The 22,445-nt window shown below is 41.2% G+C and overlaps 1 protein-coding gene and 1 non-coding gene across 5 annotated transcripts in view; one reads left to right on the forward strand and one right to left on the reverse strand.

The window, feature by feature from the left end:
* LOC148355190 (low-density lipoprotein receptor-related protein 8-like) overlaps window positions 1-22,445 on the reverse strand; it is a 245,425-nt gene that overhangs the window by 128,338 nt on the left and 94,642 nt on the right. For all 4 annotated transcript variants that reach the window (XR_015852190.1, XM_088349134.1, XM_088349131.1 and 1 more), the window contains exon 3: window positions 7,264-7,386. Coding sequence is in view for 3 of the 4 variants with exons in the window: in XM_088349134.1 (XP_088205260.1) it covers window positions 7,264-7,386 (123 nt within the window). In the remaining variant the exon portion in view is untranslated. The remainder of the gene's footprint in view (window positions 1-7,263; window positions 7,387-22,445) is intronic.
* On the forward strand, window positions 1,617-1,689 carry trnaa-cgc (transfer RNA alanine (anticodon CGC)). Its single transcript has one exon. It is a non-coding gene; the product is annotated as a tRNA-Ala (tRNA).

Raw genomic sequence — 22,445 nt, forward strand, 5'->3', positions numbered from 1 at the left:
CAGCTTGACCTCTGTTCTTCAAAAACTCATTGTGAGGTCATTGCCCCCAAAAAGTTTTGAAAAAAGAACAACAAATACATTCATCTGAGTCCACATGCAAAACCAAGTCGGAAACCACGTGATCATGGTTCGATTTATAATCACGTGCTCGTTTTAACGCCTGAAAATAAATCCTAGAAAATGTGGTGAAGTAATGCTTCTGCCTCGCAAAAAAAAAGCTTTTCCACATGAAAAGTCACTTCATCAACGCGTGATCTGAATAAGGATTTCTTTCTGTACTACAGCAGTTTTACTGCTCTTTAATGCTTCATCTATGAAATGCAATGGCTGGCAATGCAATGCAAACACACATTTGAACCTAATTGTTCTCATAGTCAGAAAACCACTTTGCTATTAGCACTGACTAACCTCTGACCAGGACTGAGGAGGCGGTTTAAATTCCCAGGGACCGACCTTCATCTATTATAATTGCAGTAGTGAGTAGCTACCTTTTCAATGATACCGTAAGGGGCGGAATGTGCTTGAAGACCTTTCATTACATTAATGTCCTTGTGGGCTACCGCCCTGCTACCAAGTTATTTCCCCTTACCTTTTCATTCAGAAGACCCTTCCTTTTTCCTAAAAGGGCACACAATAGCACACTCGACCGGGCCCACGGACAAGCATTGCATTCATTCACAGGAAAAGACCAGACTCTCGAGCTGTATAACTAAGTTTTGAACGCCCAGACTGTACATTTGTAATCAAAAGAATAATAATTTGCATTTGTGTCAATGTTTCATAAGGGAGGATTTATTTCGTGGTGTGTCTGAATGAAAATGTTCTTCCTTAGACTGGATTTTGTTTCAATTGTCCGTGACACTTTGTTAGAATCAAACAGCGTGCATTATTTATCTGTGTGTGTATATTATTTTCCCTATGCACTAAAACATTTCTGAGAACAGGTTCCCTGCTTTTTGTAGCGAGCCAAATCCAAATTCACAGCAAAATGAAATGTAATGGTATTGATAACCATTGTCAGGCGCTTATGAGTTTCTCTGTCTTAAAATGTTCTTATTGTCTTATTGAAAGTTATATGGACAACTCAAATTGTTGAGGATGTTACTGCATATGTAGAATTTTTCTGGTTAAATGAAAAATAATGGTATTGATAACCATCATCGGGTTCTTATGAGTTTCTTATGAGTACAGGGGTTTTAGCTCAGGTGGTTGAGCACTTGCTTGGTATGTAAGAGGTAGTATGATCAATGCACAAATTCTCAATTTGCCTGCGGACATCTCCGATTGTTACGGATGTTACTGCAGATGTAGTATTTTTCTGGTCAAATGAAATGTGATGGTATTAATGACCATTGTCAGTCGCTTATGGATTTCTCTGTCTTAAAATTTTCAGTTAAAATAAAGGGGAATTAGCTCAAGTGCTAGAGCGCTTGCTTTGCATGTAAGAGGTAGTGGGATCAATGCCCACATTCTCCATTTGCTTTTGGACAACTTGGGTTGTTGAGGATGTTACTGCATATGTTGTATTTTTCTGATTAAGTGAAAAGTAATGCTATCGATAACCATTGTCAGGCGCTTATGAGTTGCTCTGTCCTAAAATATTCCTTTTGAGTACAGGGGAATTAGCTCAAGTGGTAGAGCGCTTGCTTCGCATGCAAGAGGTAGTGGGATCAATGCCCACATTCTCCATTACCCTTTTGGACAACTCGGATTATTGAGGATGTTATTGCATATGTAGTATTTGTCTGGTCAAATGAAAACTGATGGTATAGATAACCACTGTCAGGCGCTTATAAGTTTCTCTTTCTTAAACTTTTCATTTGGAATACAGGGGAACTAACTCAAGTGGTAGAGCGCTTGCTTCGCATGTAAGAGGTAGTGGGATCAATGCCCACATTCTCCATTTGCTTTTGGACAACTTGGGTTGTTGAGGATCTTACTGCATATGTTGTAATTTTCTGGTCAAATGAAATGTGATGGTATTAATAACCATTGTCAGGCGCTTGTTGCTTTCTCTGCCTTAAGATTTTTGGGCAATGTGTAGGGGAATTAGCTCAAGTGGTAGAGGGCTTGCTTAGTATGTAAGAAGTAGTGGGATCAATGCCCACATTCTGCAATTCCTTTTGGACAACTCGGATTATTGAGGATGTTATTGCATATGTAGTATTTGTCTGGTCAAATGAAAAGTGATGTTATTGATAACCACTGTCAGGAGCTCATAAGTTTCTTTGTCTTAAACTTTTCATTTGGAATACAAGGGAATTAGCTCAAGTGGTAGAGCGCTTGCTTTGCAAGTAAGAGGTAGTTGGATCAATGCCCACATTCTCCATTTGCTTTTGGACGACTTGGGTTGTTGAGGATGTTACTGCATACGTAGTATTTTTCCGGTCAAATGAAAAGTGATGTTATTGATAACCACTGTCAGGCGCTTATAAGTTTCTTTGTCTTAAAATTTTCAATTAATATACAGGGGAATAAGCTCAAGTGGTAGAGCGCTTGCTTAGCATGTAAGAGGTAGTGGGATCAATGCCCACATTCTCCATTTGCTTTTGGACAACTTGGGTTGTTGAGGATGTTACTGCATATGTTGTAATTTTCTGGTCAAATAAAATGTGATGGTATTAATAACCATTGTCAGGCGCTTGTTGGTTTCTCTGTCTTAAGATTTTCAATCAAAGTGTAGGGGAATTAGCTCAAGTGGTAGAGCGCTTGCTTCGCATGTAAGAGGTAGTGGGATCAATGCCCACATTCTCCATTTCCATTTGGACAACTGGGGTTTTTGAGGATGTTATTGCATATGTAGATTTGTCTGGTCAAATGAAAAGTGATGGTAGTGATAACCACTGTCAGGAGCTCATAAGTTTCTCTGTCTTAAACTTTTCATTTGGAATACAAGGGAATTAGCTCAAGTGGTAGAGCGCTTGCTTTACAAGTAAGAGGTAGTGGGATCAATGCCCACATTCTCCATTTGCTTTTGGACGACTTGGGTTGTTGAGGATCTTACTGCATATGTTGTAATTTTCTGGTCAAATGAAATGTGATGGTATTAATAACCATTGTCAGGCGCTTGTTGCTTTCTCTGCCTTAAGATTTTTGGGCAATGTGTAGGGGAATTAGCTCAAGTGGTAGAGGGCTTGCTTAGTATGTAAGAAGTAGTGGGATCAATGCCCACATTCTCCAATTCCTTTTGGACAACTCGGATTATTGAGGATGTTATTGCATATGTAGTATTTGTCTGGTCAAATGAAACGTGATGTTATTGATAACCACTGTCAGGAGCTCATAAGTTTCTTTGTCTTAAACTTTTCATTTGGAATACAAGGGAATTAGCTCAAGTGGTAGAGCGCTTGCTTTGCAAGTAAGAGGTAGTTGGATCAATGCCCACATTCTCCATTTGCTTTTGGACGACTTGGGTTGTTGAGGATGTTACTGCATACGTAGTATTTTTCCGGTCAAATGAAAAGTGATGTTATTGATAACCACTGTCAGGCGCTTATAAGTTTCTTTGTCTTAAAATTTTCAATTAATATACAGGGGAATAAGCTCAAGTGGTAGAGCGCTTGCTTCGCAAGTAAGAGGTAGTGGGATCAATGCCCACATTCTCCATTTGCTTTTGGACGACTTGGGTTGTTGAGGATGTTACTGCATACATAGTATTTTTCCGGTCAAATGAAAAGTGATGTTATTGATAACCACTGTCAGGCGCTTATAAGTTTCTTTGTCTTAAAATGTTCAATTAAAATACAGGGGAATTAGCTCAAGTGGTAGAGTGCTTGCTTAGCATGTAAGAGGTAGTGGGATCAATGCCCACATGCTCCATTTGCTATTGGACAACTTGGGTTGTTGAGGATGTTACTGCATATGTTGTAATTTTCTGGTCAAATGAAAAGTGATGGTATTGATAACCACTGTCAGGAGCTCATAAGTTTCTCTATCTTAAACTTTTCAATTGGAATACAAGGGAATTAGCTCAAGTGGTAGAGCGCTTGCTTCGCAAGTAAGAGGTAGTGGGATCAATGCCCACATTCTCCATTTGCTTTTGGACGACTTGGGTTGTTGAGGATGTTACTGCATACATAGTATTTTTCCGGTCAAATGAAAAGTGATGTTATTGATAACCACTGTCAGGCGCTTATAAGTTTCTTTGTCTTAAAATTTTCAACTAATATACAGGGGAATTAGCTCAAGTGGTAGAGCGCTTGCTTAGCATGTAAGAGGTAGTGGGATCAATGCCCACATTCTCCATTTGCTTTTGGACAACTTGGGTTGTTGAGGATGTAACTGCATATGTTGTAATTTTCTGGTCAAATAAAATGTGATGGTATTAATAACCATTGTCAGGCGCTTGTTGGTTTCTCTGTCTTAAGATTTTCAATCAAAGTGTAGGGGAATTAGCTCAAGTGGTAGAGCGCTTGCTTCGCATGTAAGAGGTAGTGGGATCAATGCCCACATTCTCCATTTCCTTTTGGACAACTTGGGTTGTTGAGGATGTTACTGCATAGGTAGAATTTTCTGGTCAAATGAAAAGTGATGATCTTCATAATCATTGTTGGGCGCTAATAAGTTTCTCACTATTAAAATTTTAGTGTAAGAACAGGATAATTAGCTCAAATGGTCGAGCGCTTGCTTAGCATGTAAGAGGCAGTGGGATCAATGCCCACATTCTCCATTTGCTTTTGGACAACTCCAATGGTTGAGGATGTTACTGCATATGTAGTATTTTTCTGATCAAATGAAAAGTGATGATCCTGATAACCATTGTCATGCGCTTATGAGCTTCTCTGTCTTAAAATTTTCAATTTTAGCACATGGGAATTAGCTCAAGTGGTAGACCTCTTGCTTAGCATGTAATATTTAGTGGGATTAATGCCCACGTTCTCCATTTGCTTTTGGACAACTTGGGTTGTTGAGGATGTTACTGCATATGTTGTATTTTTCTGGTCAAATGCAAATTAATGATATTGGTAATGAGTTTCTCTGTCTTAAAATTTTGGGTCAAAGTACAGGGGAACTAGCTCAAGTTGTAGAGTGTTTGCTTGGCATGTAAGAGGTAGTGGAATTGATGCTCATATTATCCATTAGCTTTTGGATAACTCGTATTGTTAAGGATGTAGTTTTTTTCTGGTTAATGAGAGGTAATGGTATCGATGCCCATTGTATGGCTCTTATGTGTTTCTCTGTCTTAAAGTTTTCATTCCAACAACAGGGAATTAGCTTGCTTAACATGTGAGAAGTAGTGGGATTAAATCCCAACATTCTCCATTGAAATATTGATTTCTTATTGTATAGGATAATTTATATATGTTTTTCCTTGCCCTCATGTAGGTTTTAGATCAGGGGATGGTCTAATAATAGTCTGTGGTTTGCAATAATCTGTGGTCCGTGCAGCCCTTTGAGACTCTTTGTGGTGAAGGGCTATACAAAAAAACATGACTTGACTTGACAATCAAGACAATTTTCATTCTAATTCCAGGTAGACTTTATTCATTGCTGACAATCGATATCACTTAATTGTGCGGGTGTCCCTAGTTTTTGAGGGTTTACTTAAAATTTCAGGACATCCAAACAATGAAAATTATATTTCAGAATGGATAGAGAATTTTCAGATTGCTTTTAGTAGCATTTAGGAATGCCATTTTTACGTCAAAAGTCTTTATAGGAGAATGTAGTATCCGTACGTCAAACTTGCTGTTACTGAAATTGTTCAGAAGATGGCACTAACGTAGGAACATTGTACATTGTCGATACAAAAAGAGTATTGCTTGATTTGCTTTTACAATTTCGACAGTTTCCATAGAAAATGTATATTTTTCAATTTTGCTATAAACTGATGTACTAAACTACTAAAGATTTTAGTATTTGGTAGCACTATAATATACTTTTGTTATTCAGATTTTGTTTTGGAGTAAGAATGGCGGCTAACGGGCTTATGTTTTTGAAAAAAAAAAAAATAAAAAAAAAAATAAACCGCCTGCTCCGAAAACTTCTAGAACCGAGAAAATAAAACTGAAGTGCAAAGACATGTTCAGGTGCATCTTTGTGTGGAACTCCAGCTTTTTTTTTTTTTTTTTTACAATCGTAAGACCAGTATTCGCCAATCTTACTCAAAAATCAAATCTGAAATAGAAAAAGAAGTTTATTGGTTTTTTAATATGAAAGCGTTTACATTTCATTTAGGACAGCCTGTATGTAATTATCAACCGCGAGCAAAGTGAGGGTGAAAGGGGTTTAGGTGTGACCACCACCTTTCACAGGCAGTGAGGCAGGTTACCCTAGATGTGAAAAATACCAAAAAGCTGACTCAGCACATATGGTTTGGTTGATTCTGAACTTTTTCCCCAGAAAGACTTCTCACTCTCCCAGTCCAGAACGACATTCAATATCAACAGCATATTTTACAGGTAGATTACCCCAGATGTGAAAACTGACTAAAAAGCTGACTCAGCATTTTTGGGTTGGCTAACTCATTAGCGTTCCCAGAAAGATGTTCTACTCTCCCAAACCAGAACAAATCTTGCCAGGATTACCCAAAAAGGGATTTGCGGCTTTTTGTTTGTTCAGATTTTTTTCCCAGAAAGACATCCCACTCTCAGTGTCCAGAACGACATTGAATATCAGATAGGTTACCCCAGATTTAGAAACTGTCAAAAAAGCTGACTCGTTATTCTACTCTCCGAGGGCAGAACAAATCTAAGCAGGATCGCCCTAAAAGGGATTTGCGGCTTTGTTGATTCAGATCTTTTTTCCAGAAAGGCATCCCACTCTCCCAGTCCAGAATGACTTTGAATATCAACAGCATCTTTTACAAGTAGGTTACCCCAGATGTGAAAACTGTCAAAAAAGCTGACCTTGCCTTTTTGAGTTTGCCGAATCCCAGAAAGACAATTTACTCTCCCAGAACAGAATAAATCTGGCCAGGAAACCCCACAAAAATGGTTTTGCATCTCTGCGCGGGTGATGCTCTAATGGCGCTAAGCCAATCTAGTTTTACTACTGTGTTAGCATGGTTCAGTAATAAACTATGGCACATTCCACCTATAAATAAGCTCTATATAAACACTAGTTAATGGTGCATTAAGTCCTAACAAAATAAAATCCTCATTGGTGCCTGAGTAGGGCCACTTGCAGGTTCAATAGTGTGTTTGTTTGTGTTTGTGAGTGTGACATGACCACCCAGCCCATGTGTCTGGCCACACGCCATCTGTGTTGCTCATCCATATAAAATTGGCCTTTTACAAGCATCGGCTGTGGTCAGCTACTTACTGCAGATTGCTTCAGCTTCATCCGAGCCATCTGCGCACTCCTGCTCCCCGTCGCAGCGCCACCTAGCAGGGACGCACTGTCCATTTTTGCAGGCAAATTCAGTGGTTGCACATGTCTTCTTTGCTGTAGGGAGAAATAACACATGGAATAATCAATATTAGAGTGCTATCTTATATTCCTAATTGATTCATCATTGCATTCATTAGGAATGCATCATGTCCTAATATCAGCTAATATCAATTTTTCCATGTTTCGTTAAACAGTACCTCGTAGGATTCTTATCGAGATAGACGTTTAAGAATGTTTATCATTATACTATTGTACTGAGGCTCTTACATCTTAAGCCAAGCCCTACAGTCACTTTCAACCTATAATTAAATTCCATTTAAAATTTTGCCCCTACATAAAGGTACATAGGCGCTCCCCTACTTACGACCATTCGACTTACGTAAAACGGTAGATTGTGTGGACCAGTGTACCTTATCCAAGTATAGGATAGTACTGTCGTGCTTCTTTCCGCCGCTACCGGCGTGTGGTGGCGCTGTGAGAGGTCAACCAGCATCCACCCCGAAGAAGTTTTTCGGCTTCTACTTCCCAATTCATGTGTAAAGATTCTATACTGTCTATGTCTATACTATCTTCGGCGCACTAAGAACTCTGACATTTTCATTGTTTAATATCTCGTGCATTCATTCAATATGGTTGGTGTAAAGTGTAAAGAAGAGGCGAGATGTTTCTTATGAAATTAAAGTCGAATAAGAAAGCTTGATGCGGTCGAGAAAATGGTTGGATCCCCTTTTTTTGGCCACTCTCAAACACAGGGGACCTCTTGAAATGCACCTTCCAAAAGTGAGTCAAACTCAACTTTATCTATCTTTATAAAGGATATAATTTATGAAATGTTTATGTTTTAGTACAAAACAATACAGGTTATGTATGCAAGCCTTAAACATATTCATATAAAACTTAAATATACAAAATATAGCACTGAAGCAACTTATGAACAAATTCAACTTACGAACGATCGTCGTAAGTAGGGCAGCGTCTGTATATCTTTTAGATAATATACTATAGAGCAGGGGTCGGGAACCTATGGCTCGCGAGCCATATATGGCTCTTTCTACGAGTATCTGTGGCTCAGAGACAGATTTGATGGCATGCAAAATTTCTCCATCTTGTCCAAAACTTGATTCGTCTATCCTGTTAAGTTACACGCAAAGCCAAACCGAAACTTACTGTCAAATGATTACTTCGCAGTATATATATGGCACGTTTTTCACTACAATTTACAGTCAAGGTGTCACACAAAAATGGGGAAAAAAACTCGTTTTAGCTGTACAAAGCTAAAGAATCCTTTATATAAAAGTTCACTATGTAATCTGTGTTCAGTGTTCAGATACCTTATGATGAATCCACAGAACTGTAAATACGCTAAAACACCGGAAGAGAGCTTAGTCATTTGATTGGGTGAGTGGGAGGGATGGGTGGAGCTATGCAAAAGGTACAAGCATTCCCTCCCATCTCTCGCCAAAGGTAAGCACATAAGGCTCCCTATTCTCAGAATGTTGTGACGTTTTTACAAAATAAATGCTTGCATCTGGTTTTGAAACCAATATGTATGATAAAAAAGGGTCAAAAGGAGTTGAACCGATCTTGAGTCATTGCAAGAAAGAGACAAGTTTAAAGTGGTATGTTTGTTGATTTTGGGACAGGGGCTCTGGCATTATTCTCTTTTCATAATTTTTATCAAATCATCAAAAATAAATGTGCTGAAGACTAAGCTTTTGTCTGGGGCGCGGGTTTAGCAATTTAGTAAATTTGTCTCATAATATATGGTGTGGCTCTTTCCCAAAATAAAATTAATATTTTTTGCTTTTATGGCTCTTTGAGTCAAAAAGGTTCCCGACCCCTGCTATAGAGGATTAATCTATCAAGAGTTTATTTGTGTGTTATATGTTATAGGAGTTTTCTAAGTTCTCTTCGGTGGCGTAGGTTTCTGTTTTCTTGTTTTTATTTTGAATATGTCTTACCTGCAAAAATAAAACAGAATAGAGGTCGGCACGTAAAGCTTCAGCTTCAGCCTTCTCCCTTTGGGCTCATTTTTAAGTGTTAAATCATTGTGTTGTACAGCTGTTTTTTGTGAAAATATGTTGCTCTTTCCTTTTGTTACGTATTGATGGATGTTGATTTTTGTGCTGTGCCTAAATAAAAAGCCACAAACAAAAATATTGTTTAATTACATCCAAATGAGGCTGAGCAATTTAGCCCCAAAATTGCTTTTACCACTACAATGTTGTTCTTGTTTTTAATAGACATTAAACTGGAAATTACATTAGTAACGATAATTGTGTTTATATTCAACATGAATAACTATTTCCGTCTGCTAAAAATGAATTATTAATTGAAGAGACAAAGTGTATTATTTAGCGCCTCTTAGTGGTAAAAAATAAATTCATCTCTTTCGTAAGTCGGGCATTGCTGTATGAATAATTAATTTAAAGAAACTACTAGGCTTAATATCACCAAGGATAGTCTCTATTTAAACCATGAATCCAGCAGTTCTATCTAAAACAGATTATTTTAATACAAATGGGTCAAATTCAACAAAACCTTTTAAGAAAAACAAAGACCATTTGAGTGGTGACACTTTAACAGCATTCATCACAGTTGTGTTGGCGCTTTTTTTTACATTAATGTTGTGCAGACCTCTCAACGATAACCTGCTCTTTCCCTGGGGCTACTCAACAAACAGCAAATGTTCACCACATTCTCATGAGAAGATGATTTAGGACCAGCCTTTGTGGCCATTAAGTACAGGTGAAGGTCAGTGCTTTCATCCATGTCATTAAATGTACTGACTCCGGCACACGCGCAAACTAAAAGTGAAAAGGGAATAAAATAAGTGCCCTGCTAATAATAGCTAAAGGAACACGGTTATTTCTTATCAGGACTGACGAAAGGTTTCTAAACCTTTCAAGGCTGTGATACGTTGCCATGTCTGCTAACCAGAAATGAGAATTGTGCTATAATAAACTATAGGTGAACACACGAACATTGCAGGGTTGCACTTTGTGCAATTAGCAAGGTGTGTTCTGTCAAGGGATAGGGTGAAAGAAATGAAAAGGAAATGTTTGCCTTGAAAGTTTAATGTTAAAGGGTGTTAAAATTACGCCCTTGGCTTTCCTGTTACCATGGTGACTTGTCAAATCTGGGCTTTATTTATTTATCCTGTATTTTCTCATGTGCTGGTGATCAATGGGAAACTACTCTCATGATTACTGATGTGTGACTCACCTGTGCCCGCTTATTGGGCACCAACTGCCGCGGTTTCTGATTGGCTCCCTATCACTATTTGAACCCTGTCCTGTCAGTGTATACTAGGCAAGCCTTTTTCGACCCTGACTCCCACCTGTCCCGTTTTTGCTCCCGTCTGTCTCCGGCTATGACCCGTTTTGATCCTGACCACGTCTGCTCTCCCGTTCCGGCTTACAACTTTTTTTGTCCCCGACTAAGTCTACTTTTCCGTTCTGGCTTATGACTCGTTTCCGACCACGCCTTGCTCTCCCAGTCCCGGCTACCGACCTATTTTTCCGTCCCTGACACCGCCATCGCTCGCTACGGAAGATCCACTTCCGTGTTAAGATCACAATCAGAGTATGAGAACGACTTGCTTCCCGCGTCCAGCGAACACCGGATCGTGTGTGCAGCCCTTCCTCTTTCCTTCAATAAAACTTGTGAGAAACGTAACGCAATTGGGTTCTGTTTCCGTTCTGGTCCTGACAACTACACTGACTTGAATGAACTCACTCAAATCTGAAGCCCTGGCACTGAAACATGTTTCCTATCTCAGGCTAACGTAACTCAGAAGTCAAAAATAATAATAATGCCACAGCTCGAGTTCCATTTTAACAAATATTGCAGTTACTTAAGATTATTGAGGCTCACTTTGATCTTCATATATTTTGTAAATAATGATTTAAACACAAAGTGAAAGCAGGTTCAGTGTGTAAAAATGTCACAAAAAATGTCACAAAAAACTACAAAAACGTATTTCCCTTCAGTGCATTGGGAAGTGTGAAAGAGAGGTGAGCGTGCTATGTGTGCAGATATCTGTCACCCAATCAAATTGATCTGTGTGCTTGGCTTGCTTTTTTGGGTGTTTACAGTTTGTTTTCATCATAAAGTGTCTCAACAGCAAACATACATTGTTCAATGAGATTCCATATTCAGGATTCATTCGCAGCGTGCAACCAAAATGGGCTATGATGTTTGGACACCTCGACTGTAAACCTTAGTTGATATTGTGCCCTATATATCTAAACGTAGTGCTTTGGCCTGTTTGACCAAAATCAGCAAGGTGCATCATGCAAATGACAGATTTGAGTGACTACAATTTTATCTCCGAGCCATATTAACTCATGAAAAAAGCTATATCTAGCCCAGGAGCCACAGTTGATGATCCCTGGACTAGAAGAATGGAAGTATTTGAGCAAATGTAGGAAAAAGGATTGCATTGTTGTGCTCCGCTAAAAAGCTAAAGAACGCTCCATGTCACTCGAGGGACAGAGACCGTTTATCACTCAGCTCAGGTTGTACTACAAGCAATGAGTCAGAGGAAAATGTTTCTTCGATAGTGAAAGATCGGCAAAGGGAGAGGGTGAGGGAGAAGAAGAAAGAGAGAGAAAGAATCAGAAAATTACTGCTGTGAAGTGAATTAAAAACCCTTCCATATTCTTAAAAGAGAGATAAAGAGAGAAAAAAGGGAGAGAGGGGGCAGGGGGAAAGGGTTTGACTGAAAATAAAAATGAGAATATTGCTGGAGTGAAAAACCCAACCAGATTCTGAATAGACAGTAGAAATGTGAAAAGTGGGATGGAGCGCCCAAATAAAATCATATTTTGGAAAAATCACTCTGCTCATATTAATTCAAATCATATATTCTTATAGTTAAAAAATCCATTCATTTACAGCAAGAGAGAAAAGGATGGAAGGATGGAATGATGAATGGATAGATGGATGGATGGATGGATAGATTGATGGATGGATAGATGGATTAGGGGGCAGGAGGGAGTGATATTTGGATGGATGAATGGTGGATGGAGGGAGGGTTGGTTGGTTGGATTGATGGATGGATGCATGGATGGGCAGGTGATTGAAGTTGGAAGGATGGATTTATTAAATGGATGGAAGCATGGATGGATGGATGGATGGATGGATTAGGGGACAATAGGGATTGATATAGGGATATTGGATAATTGGTGGAGGGGGGGTTGGTTGGATTGATGGATGAATGCATGGATGGGCAGGAGATAGAAGTTGGACAGATGGATTAATTAAATGGAGGGAAGGATGGATGGATGGATGGATAGATGGATGGATTAGGGGACAAGACGGATTGATATTTGGATGGATGAATGGTGGAGGGTTGGTTGGATTGATTGGTGGATGCATGGATGGGCAGGTGATGGAGGTATGGATGGATGGATGAATGGGATGAGGTAAAGATGGAGGATTAGGAGAGGGGGAGGGAAAATTTGGAGAGAAAGATGAATAGATAGATGAATGGAGGGAGGGTCAAATGGATGAATGAATGGAGTTAGGGAGGGTTTGGAGAGAGGGATCGATCGATGAATAGAAATATGGATGGAAAGAAAGATCCCACTGACTCAGGGTTGATCTCGAGGTTCAATGCATTGATATGTCTTAGTGGGCGGAGTCTCTCGTTTCCTGCCCATCAATGGTAAATGGACGGATGGATTTATTAAATGGAGGGAAGGATGGATGGATGGATGGATGGATGGATGGATGGATGGATGGATGGATGGATGGATTAGGGGACAGCCACTCCAGCAGCTCCCGTGTTATTTTCGCTACTTTTGTGATTTATTGTTTTTGTTTTTTTGCTTACTTTTTTAGTGGCTGCCTTGCAACACTTGTATCACTTTGGATTACTTTCTATCCTATGGATATGGGTTTTAACGCGCAAAAATGCATATATTCAAGAAATCAACTCCTCGACCTGAAGAAATCTCGAGCCGGCGCGGTCCCCCTTTTACCTAACGAGGTGAGGCGACCCTACCGGGGGTGCAGAGCCGGTGCTAAGGTAAAGGCTAAGCGGCTAGCGGCAAAGTGGCGATATAAGCCCACGGTACCGTCCATAATCATGGGGAATGTCAACTCCCTAGGATAGGATCGACGAACTGGCTGTGCTTGTGAAAGACATCAAAGCATACAGGGAGTGCAGCTTGCTTTGCTTTACGGAAACGTGGCTCACGTCTAGCATCCCGGACGCTGTTCGGGCTGACAGAGGCACAAAAGTCAGTGGGAAGCGCAAAGGAGGGGGACTGGCTATCTACGTGAACACGAGGTGGTATAACCCCGGGCATGTAAAAACAAAGCTTTCTATCTGCTGCCGTGATGTTGAACTTTTGGCCGTTAGTCTGCGTCCCTATTACATGCCCAGAAAGTTCGGACACGCCATTGCTGTCATTGTTTACATCCCACCGCGCGCTGATGCGGAAGTAGCGTGTGACGTCATCCACTCCGCGGTGGCAAAGCTACAAACACAACACCCGGAGGCTGCAATGTTAATCTCTGGGGACTTCAACCACGTGACTCTTGATAAGACACTGCCCTCTTTCGTCCAGTATGTGGACTGCAAGACCAGGGGAAATAGGACTATTGACCTTCTGTATGCAAATATCAAAAATGGATACAGTGCAAAACCACTGGCTGCCCTTGGAAAAGGAGACCACAACCTCATTCTGCTTAAACCACAGTACAAACCAAAAGTGAGGAGGCTAACAACAACCACACGCTCTTTTAGAAAATGGTCCACCGAGGCAGAGCAGGCTCTGAGAGACTGCTTTGGACGTACGGACTGGGATGTCCTGCTAGTGTCCAGCAGTGGGGACATTGAGGAGATGGCAAACTGCACTACTGACTACATTAACTTCTGCATGGACAATGTTGTTCCTATAAAGACTGTACGCTGCTATGCCAACAACAAGCCCTGGATCACGAGCGACATCAAGTGCCTTCTGAACCAAAAGAAGAGGGCCTTTAAAAATGGTGATCAGCAGGAGCTAAAACGAGTACAGAAGGAGCTCAAAGTCCAGCTCTGGAAAGGGAAGGAGCAGTACAGGAGGAAGTTGGAGAAAAAGCTGCAGAACAACAACATGAAGGAGGTGTGGGAAGGGATGAAAACAATTACTGGCTGCAGCACCAAGCAGGGTGTGGCTGTGGATGTAGATGTGGGGCAAGTCAACCAGTTGAACAACTTTTTCAACAGGTTTGACCACTCTGCCTCATCCTCACCCCTGAGTACTGCAGCTGTCCTTCCCCCCACCCCTCTGGACACTAGCATGGAAGACATCCCCCCACTAAAAATAACTGCAGCCCAGGTGTGTGGAGAGCTGAGAAGGCTGCGAACCAGCAAGGCAGCTGGTCCAGATGGAGTATCCCCCCGACTGCTGAAAGCCTGTGCGTCTGAGCTGGGAGACCCTCTACAGCGCATCTTCAACCTGAGCCAGTGAGCCTGGAACAGGGGAGGGTCCCTCAGCTGTGGAAAACATCCTGCATCATCCCAGTCCCAAAGAAATCAAGACCTGAGGAACTTAACGACTTCAGGCCGGTCGCCCTGACATCACATGTGATGAAAACCATGGAGCGGTTGCTGCTGCCCCACCTGAGACTACAGGCCCGTCACGCCATCGACCCACTGCAATTTGCTTACCAGGAGAAGGTGGGAGTGGAGGATGCTATAGTATACATGTTACACCGATCCCTCTCTCACCTGGATAGGGCTAAGGGGCTGTGAGGATTACATTTTTGGACTTCTCCAGTGCCTTCAATACCATACAGCCTCTGCTACTGAGTAGGAAACTGACAGAGATGGGAGTTAGCTCACACCTTGTAGAATGGATTACTGACTACCTGACAGGCAGACCCCAGTATGTGAAACAGGGGGGCTGTACATCGGACACTGTGGTTAGCAGCACACGGCACAGGATCTCCGCAGGGGACAGTGCTCTCTCCGTTCCTATTCACTCTATTTACATTGGACTTTAAGTACAACTCTGAGTCCTGCCATGTGCAAAAGTTTGCCGACGACACTGCGATCGTGGGATGTATCAGAAATGGGCAGGAGGAGGAGTACAGGAAATTGATTCAGGACTTTGTCCGATGGAGCAACACAAACCACCTGCACCTGAACACCACCAAGACCAGGGAGATGGTGGTGGACTTCAGGAGAACCAGAACTCACCCCGTTCCTGTAACCATCAAAGGAGAATGTGTAGAATTTGTCCAGACCTACAAATACCTGGGTGTGCAGCTGGACAACAAACTGGACTGGACTGCCAACACAGAAGCTCTATGTAGGAAAGGGCAAAGCCGACTTTACTTCCTCAGAAGGCTGGCCTCCTTCAAAATCTGCAAAAAGCTCCTGAAAATATTATATGAGACAGTTGTGGCAAGCGCCCTCTTCTATGCGACAGCGTGTTGGGGAGGCAGCGTCAAGAAGAAGGATGCCTCTTGTCTCAATAAACTGGCTAGGAAAGCGAGCTCTGTTGTGGGCAAAGAGCTGGACAGCCTAACAACAGTAGCTGAGAGACGGGCACTGGAAAAGCTGCGGTCAATCATGGACAATCCATCGCATCCACTACACAGCATTATCTCCAGACAGAAGAGCAGTTTCAGCGACAGACTGCTGTCCCTGTCTTGTACCATGGACAGACTGAAGAGATCTTCTCTTCCTCATGCCATGAGGCTCTTTAACTCTACCTGGCAGAGTAAAAGCCCACAGTAAACCACACCACCTACATTGCATATTACCAAATCTTATTGCAATATCTATTCTGTGTAGCACTATTTAGTTATTCTATATAACACGCTACAGTGGGCATTTGCACGTCACACTGGGTGTTTGTATATTGTATTCTTTTTGCTTTATTATTGTATTGGTCTCAGCAAAGGGGATGCTGCTGGAAATGTGAATTTCCCTTCGGGGATGAATAAAGTATCTATCTATCTATCTATCTATCTATCTAAAATTACCCAATGAAGACAATGCAAACACGCCCATTGCTTGTTGCTGCGGCCTTCTCTCTTTTAATCTTGTCTGCGTTTTTTTTTGTTATGACAGAGGTTTATATGTATCCTTTTAAACCCTTACTGTACCGGTAAAATTCACCCAACACCATGAAGTTTTGTCCCAGACCAAAATAGTCACAGCAAGTGGAAGTAACATAGAGTAATGTGAGTTGCAGGAATGCTTTGAGGCGGACATTTTTATCTGTCAGCATTATCGAGTGTTTATTGTGTTTTGTGGTAAATATTTTACAAGGTTGGATTTACTGAGCTTTTAGAATGTAACCACACCATATTTGCGGGGAATTGCATCATGAGTAGAATTTCCTAGCACTTTTCGTTAAACTGTCCTGTCTTTAGTTTTCTGTTATCTTATTTTACACCAGGGGTATTCAACTCATTTTAACTCGGGGGCCACGCGATAGAACAAACATTCTGTCGGGGGCCGGACTATTAGATTAAAGAGAAAGAAAAAGAGAGATAAATAAATAAGAGAAAGAGGGAGTGAAAAGGAGAAAGGGTGGGACAAAAAGAGAGGGAGAGAGCGTGAGAAACAAAAGAGATAAAAAGAGAAGTCGTGAGAGAGGGGGAAAGAAAGGGAGCGGAAGAAAGAAATCCAAAGAGAAATAGAAAGACAGAAGGAGAGAAAAGAGAAAAGAAAGCGCGAAGGGTAGGAAGAGAGAAAGAGAAGAGAGAGAAAAGGAAAAAAGTAAATTAGGGAAAAGGAGTTAAAAAGACACAGAGAAAGAGACAAAGAGCAACAAAGGAAGAGAAAAAGAGAGACACAGAGAGTGAAAGAGACAGAGACAGAGAGTGGGAGGAAAGGGGTGGAAAAGTGGGAGAGAGAGAGAGAGAAAGAGAAAAAGAAATACAAGTACAGTCTCTTTGTTCGAGGCACCTTTCTTTGGCAAGATCAAGTTGACATATTTCAACCTGCAGCTTGTTTTTCTCTTGCGCTTCTCTGAGTGTTGTCTTGCCTGTTTGACACCTGTTTTTTAGACTGTGATGTTTCTGTGATGAGTATATTTTTAGGTGGTGAGCATATTTCTTTGGATTGTATTTCTTGACGGCCGGCCAGCAGGAGTTGGCATGTTGTTTCCATGCATGCACAAATTATAAGCTTCCACCTTAACATGTTAATTATAAGCTTCCACCTTAACATGTTGACTACTTGAATAAGGTTGAGCTCAAGTACATTGACTGCAAAGATGCACGGAGGAGTAAATATACGGGGAGTAGTCTCGCCCTGAATTCCTTCCAAGTATGTTGGTAATCAATATGTAATGACTGTAAGTCAGTAGAGACAGTGCACAAACACAAAAAATGTGTCAGATTTTAATAATGAATATGACTAACAGTTGCACGCATTTGAATGTATTCATTCCTAAAATCTGATTTTGATATTCAGCATAAATATTTTATCTTTTAAAACAGGGGTGTCAAACTCATCTTACCTCGGGGGCCACACGATAGGACAAACATTCTCTCAGGGGCCGGACTAGTAGATTAGAGAGAAAGAGAATAAGGGAAAGCGAGAGAGGGAGAGAGAGAGAATAAGCTAAGGGCAGAGCGAGAGAGAAAGAGGGGAAAGCGAGAGAGGGATCAAAAAGCAAAAGACAGAGAGAGAGCAGGAGGAAGAGAGAAAAAAGAGAGCAAGAGAAAGCAAAAAAATCAAGAGAGAGAGAGCAAAAAGCCAGAGCGAGAGAGAGAATGCGAAAAAGCAAGCGACAGAGGGAGAGAGAAAGAAAATGAAAAGCGAGAGAGAGAGAGAGAGAGAAAGCAAAAAGCGAGAGAGAGAGGGAAAGCGAAAAGCAAGCAAGCGAGAGGGACAGCGCAAGCGTAAAGCGAGAGAGAGAGCAAGAGAGAAAGAGAAAGGGAGAGAGTAAAAGAAATACAACTTCAGCGTCTTTGTAAGAGGCACCTGGCTTTGGCCACATGAAGTGGACATATTTCAACCTGCAGCTTGTTTTTCTCTTGTGCTTCCCTCACCCTTGTCTCGTGGGCCGGAAACGAACCCTTAGCGAGCCTTACCCGGCCCGCGGGCCGTCTGTTTGACACCCCTGTTTTAAAGGGAAAAAAAATGCAAAGGAAAATGGCTCAGGAAGTGCTACTAGCATTATACAAGTGATGATTAATATAAGATAAGAAGTAGAGATGGGCAAGTAACGATACAGAGCCGATGCATCGGTACTGCAGTGACACAAATTGGGGTTAGTTTTGGGTGAGGCACAGTTGGATTTACAAACATTTGAATGAATGAAGCACAGCGGCTGATTGATTAGCGCGTCCACAGCACATTTCTGAGGTCATGGGATCATATGCAGCTATCAGCCCTCCTGTGCAGGGTTTGCATGTTCTCCCTGTGCCAGCGTGGGTGTGAATGAGCGAGTGCGTTGTCTGTCCCTGTGTGCCCTGCGACTGACTAGCAACCAATTCAGGGTGTCCCCTCCCCACTGCCCGAAGACGGCTGGGATGGGCTCCAGCACCCCGCGACCCGACTGAGGATAAGCGGTGTATGTTTTAGATCAGGGGATGGTGTAATAATAGTCTGTGGTTTGCAATAATCTGTGGTCTGTGATGCCCTTTGAGACTCCTTGTGATTAAGGGCCATACAAATAAACATGACTTGACTTAACTAGATTATAAATGTAAGATTTCCTGTTTTAATGACAATACTGTGCAGTATTTTCTTAGCTTTGGTGGGTCTAGCCAAGTAGTTTGATCTCATGTTATTGCCTGTTTACTGTTTAATCTCTAATTTTGTATTTGCAATTCAAAGCAGTATGAAAATGGAGGCAAATGTATTTTTTAATTACAGCTCCCATTTGTGTGCTTATATGGTAAGTTGGTTGAGATGTAAAGCTGCACTTATTTAAGAGATAAAAACAAACAAATATCTCACACATTTAATGCCAAACATAAAGAAAATGTTTCTATTGTTTGTGAATTCATGTGTTGTGCTTAAAAAAGATCGCTTTTTATAATTTGTAAGGTAGGCTACACATGTAGGGCGAATAATAAAGCATAGTACTGAAAACAAAGCTAACGTTGACATTTTTTTACTGCACCTAAAAACCCAAAGTCTGGATCCGGCCCCCTGAGCCAAACTAAGTTTGATCTGCCTGCGTAATAGATAGATTGACTAATCAATGTATTATTTTCGCAGAAAATGAGGATTTATCACACCCAACCGGTACCACAAAGAAAACATCTCCTTCCACAAACGCACCGATGTTCCTGCTGTGGACGCATGAATCGAGGCTCGCTGTGAGCTTTGCAAGTCCTCTTTTCTTTATCGCCGCCATTCATGTCCAAAACGGCACACACGCGGTGCTTTGCTGGTCAGCCCACATGACAAATTACCACTGGGCTTATTATCAAAAATCATGCGTCTGCTGAATTTGCTTATTGGAAATGTGGGGGTGCGGGTTGGGTAGGGTTTTAATGAGTTGGGGAATTTGGAGCCTGCTGCGCAGTGGAAGACAGAGGACAAAGACAGGGTTCGTATATCTTTTTCATGGCCAAATTCAAGCACTTTTTGCGGACTATCAAAGCCAAAAATTTCAATTCATCCAGTACAGTAGCATTAAAAAGAAAGAAATCCGTTGTGAATCATGTATTTTTGCAGACCCGAAAAATATCTCAATTTACATACGCGATTTTTGATGTTGCGTGTGCATTTAACGAGACATAAGATTTTTAAAGCTGGATTGTCATGATTACTGATGTGACTCAGCTGTGTCTCTCATTTGGCGGGTTCTGATTGGCTCCCTGTCAGTATTTGAACTCAGTCCTGTCAATCCCCTGTTGTCAGTCCATCTCCAAACCTCAGTGTATACTAGGCAAGCCTTTTTCGACCCTGACGCCCACCTGTCCCATTTTTGGTCCCGTCTGTCTCCGGCTACGACCCACTTTTATCCTGAAAACGTCTGCTCTCCCGTCCCGACTTACGAGCCGTTTTTGATCCCGACCACGTCTGCTCCCCTGCCCCTACTCACGACCCGTTTCCGACCCCGACCACGTTTTTGCTCTCCTGTCCCAGCAATCGACCGTTTTTTCCGTCCTTGACACCGCCATCGCTCGTTACGGAAGATCCACTTCCGTGTTCGGATCACAATCCGAGTACGAGAGCGACTCGCTTAACGCGCCTAGCGAACACTGGATCGTGGGCGCAGCCCTCCCTTTTTCCTTTAATAAAACTTGTGAGAAACGTAACGCAATTGGGTCCTGTTTCCGTTCTGGTTCTGACAAATATGTTGGTTTTTGAGAAAAAAAAAGCTATCTCCATATAGATTTTAAATTATGACAATATATAGCAATATTTAGCTTACATTTTCAGTTTCAGAAAATTCTTCTGATTACAATGTACCACTGTAAAATGCTACCTTCATTTTTTTGCATTGCCCATTATAAATGTTCATATTTGATACGTAATCCTTGCACTAATACACATTTTTTGGTGCCTTGTTTAGGTGTAGCAAGCACCTGCGTTCTCAGGTGCGACCCGTAAGGGGCGATGATGCATCATAGGACAATGCCATACAAACTAATGCCAGCTGCCGTTAGTCACAACAGAAGAAAAGCAATGCCAAAAAGAAGCCACCGGAGCATTGGAGGTGTAATTTTTAAGCAGAATTGTTGAGAAACAACTTTTTCAATCATTTACAAGGACTTAATGCAAAATTCAAGCACTTACAATTCTTAAAATACAACATGAAAATTAAAGCATTTTCAAGGATTTTAAGCGCCCGTACGAACCCTTAAAATAATTCTCTACCTATTGACCAGAAAATAAATAAAATAAATAAAGTCTAGAAAAAGGACCTTAAAAGGGTAACTGGCTGTTAATCGTAGCATTTTGAACTTGTCTTTCACAGAGAGAAATTGCATGCCTTGTGCAATCCTGTTTGATACCGCTTCAAAAGATCAACGGGGATTGAAGAAGTTTTTTGGTCAAGGTGAAAGGCACAAAAGAAATCCCCGAGTGCTGTTTTGCATAAAAAGGACGTGGGATTGTTCCTGGCACAACAACTGAAACTGACTCTCAGCTCAACTAAAGACTTTGTACTTTGACTCCTTATGTTCTTTCTCATTTACGCTTCTCATTTTTCATTCTTGCTCATTATCGCAACTTGCCTTTCCTCCCTCCCCTTCTTCTATTGGCAAACAGCCAGGTGCTCTTTAATTGTGTTTTGTGATCATGGTGACTTATTAAATACTTTAACATACAATACTTAGTTAAATTTGGCGTCACTGTACATTTAAAAAAGAGACTATTTGAGATTTCCAAGGTAACAAAACGCAAAACGGTAGCTGATACTTCCATTACCTTCAGATGTATTTGTCTTTTGTATTTGTATCTATTTGTATTCAGCCAATATAAACCATAAACATGATATATAATTATTATTTCCTCTGCCGTCCTCACTACTGATTCCATCTTTGACAATTCTTTCTGATTGACGCGACCAAACCAAACTGTGATTAACCTAGTTAAAAGGGATTCAATGATAACACGATAAAAATTGACTAGAATGCATTGACGGACTCCGAATTATTTGAGTTGACGAAGGAAGTAGAGCCTTTGTCTGGCTGACTTTAGAATATCAATAGAATTGACAGTCCATGTGAGGTCAGCTGACAAGTAAGTACCCAGAAACTTAAATGAATGGACCAGTTCGACCTCACTACCATTAATTGACAGTGGCACATGTGGGGGAGGCTTAGTACGGAAATGTATTATCATCTCCTTAGTTTTACCTATATTCAATCACAGATTACTTTCATGACACCATGCACAGACGCTCCCCTACTTACGACCATTCGACTTACGAAAAACGGTAGATCCGAACATTTTTTTGGGGATGTCGGAAAATATCCGGACATCGCTGTAAGTTACATTTTGAACACTATGAGTTTCCATAGTTTGTAATCTTCCTTGTGCTTTGTAGCACTCACTTTAAGGTGCTCTACACAATCCAGCAACAACTAGTGGTAGAATATTACTTGGTGTCTCTTTAAGTGCTTCAAAGAGTGTAGTGAATCCAACGTTCATGACATGGAGGGTTAAGGTATGTGATGCCAGATCAGGC

This window comes from Urocampus carinirostris, chromosome 12 (genome assembly GCF_059441175.1).
Source record: "Urocampus carinirostris isolate Australia breed hairy pipefish chromosome 12, RoL_Ucar_1.0, whole genome shotgun sequence".
Taxonomy (NCBI): Eukaryota; Metazoa; Chordata; class Actinopteri; order Syngnathiformes; family Syngnathidae; genus Urocampus; species Urocampus carinirostris.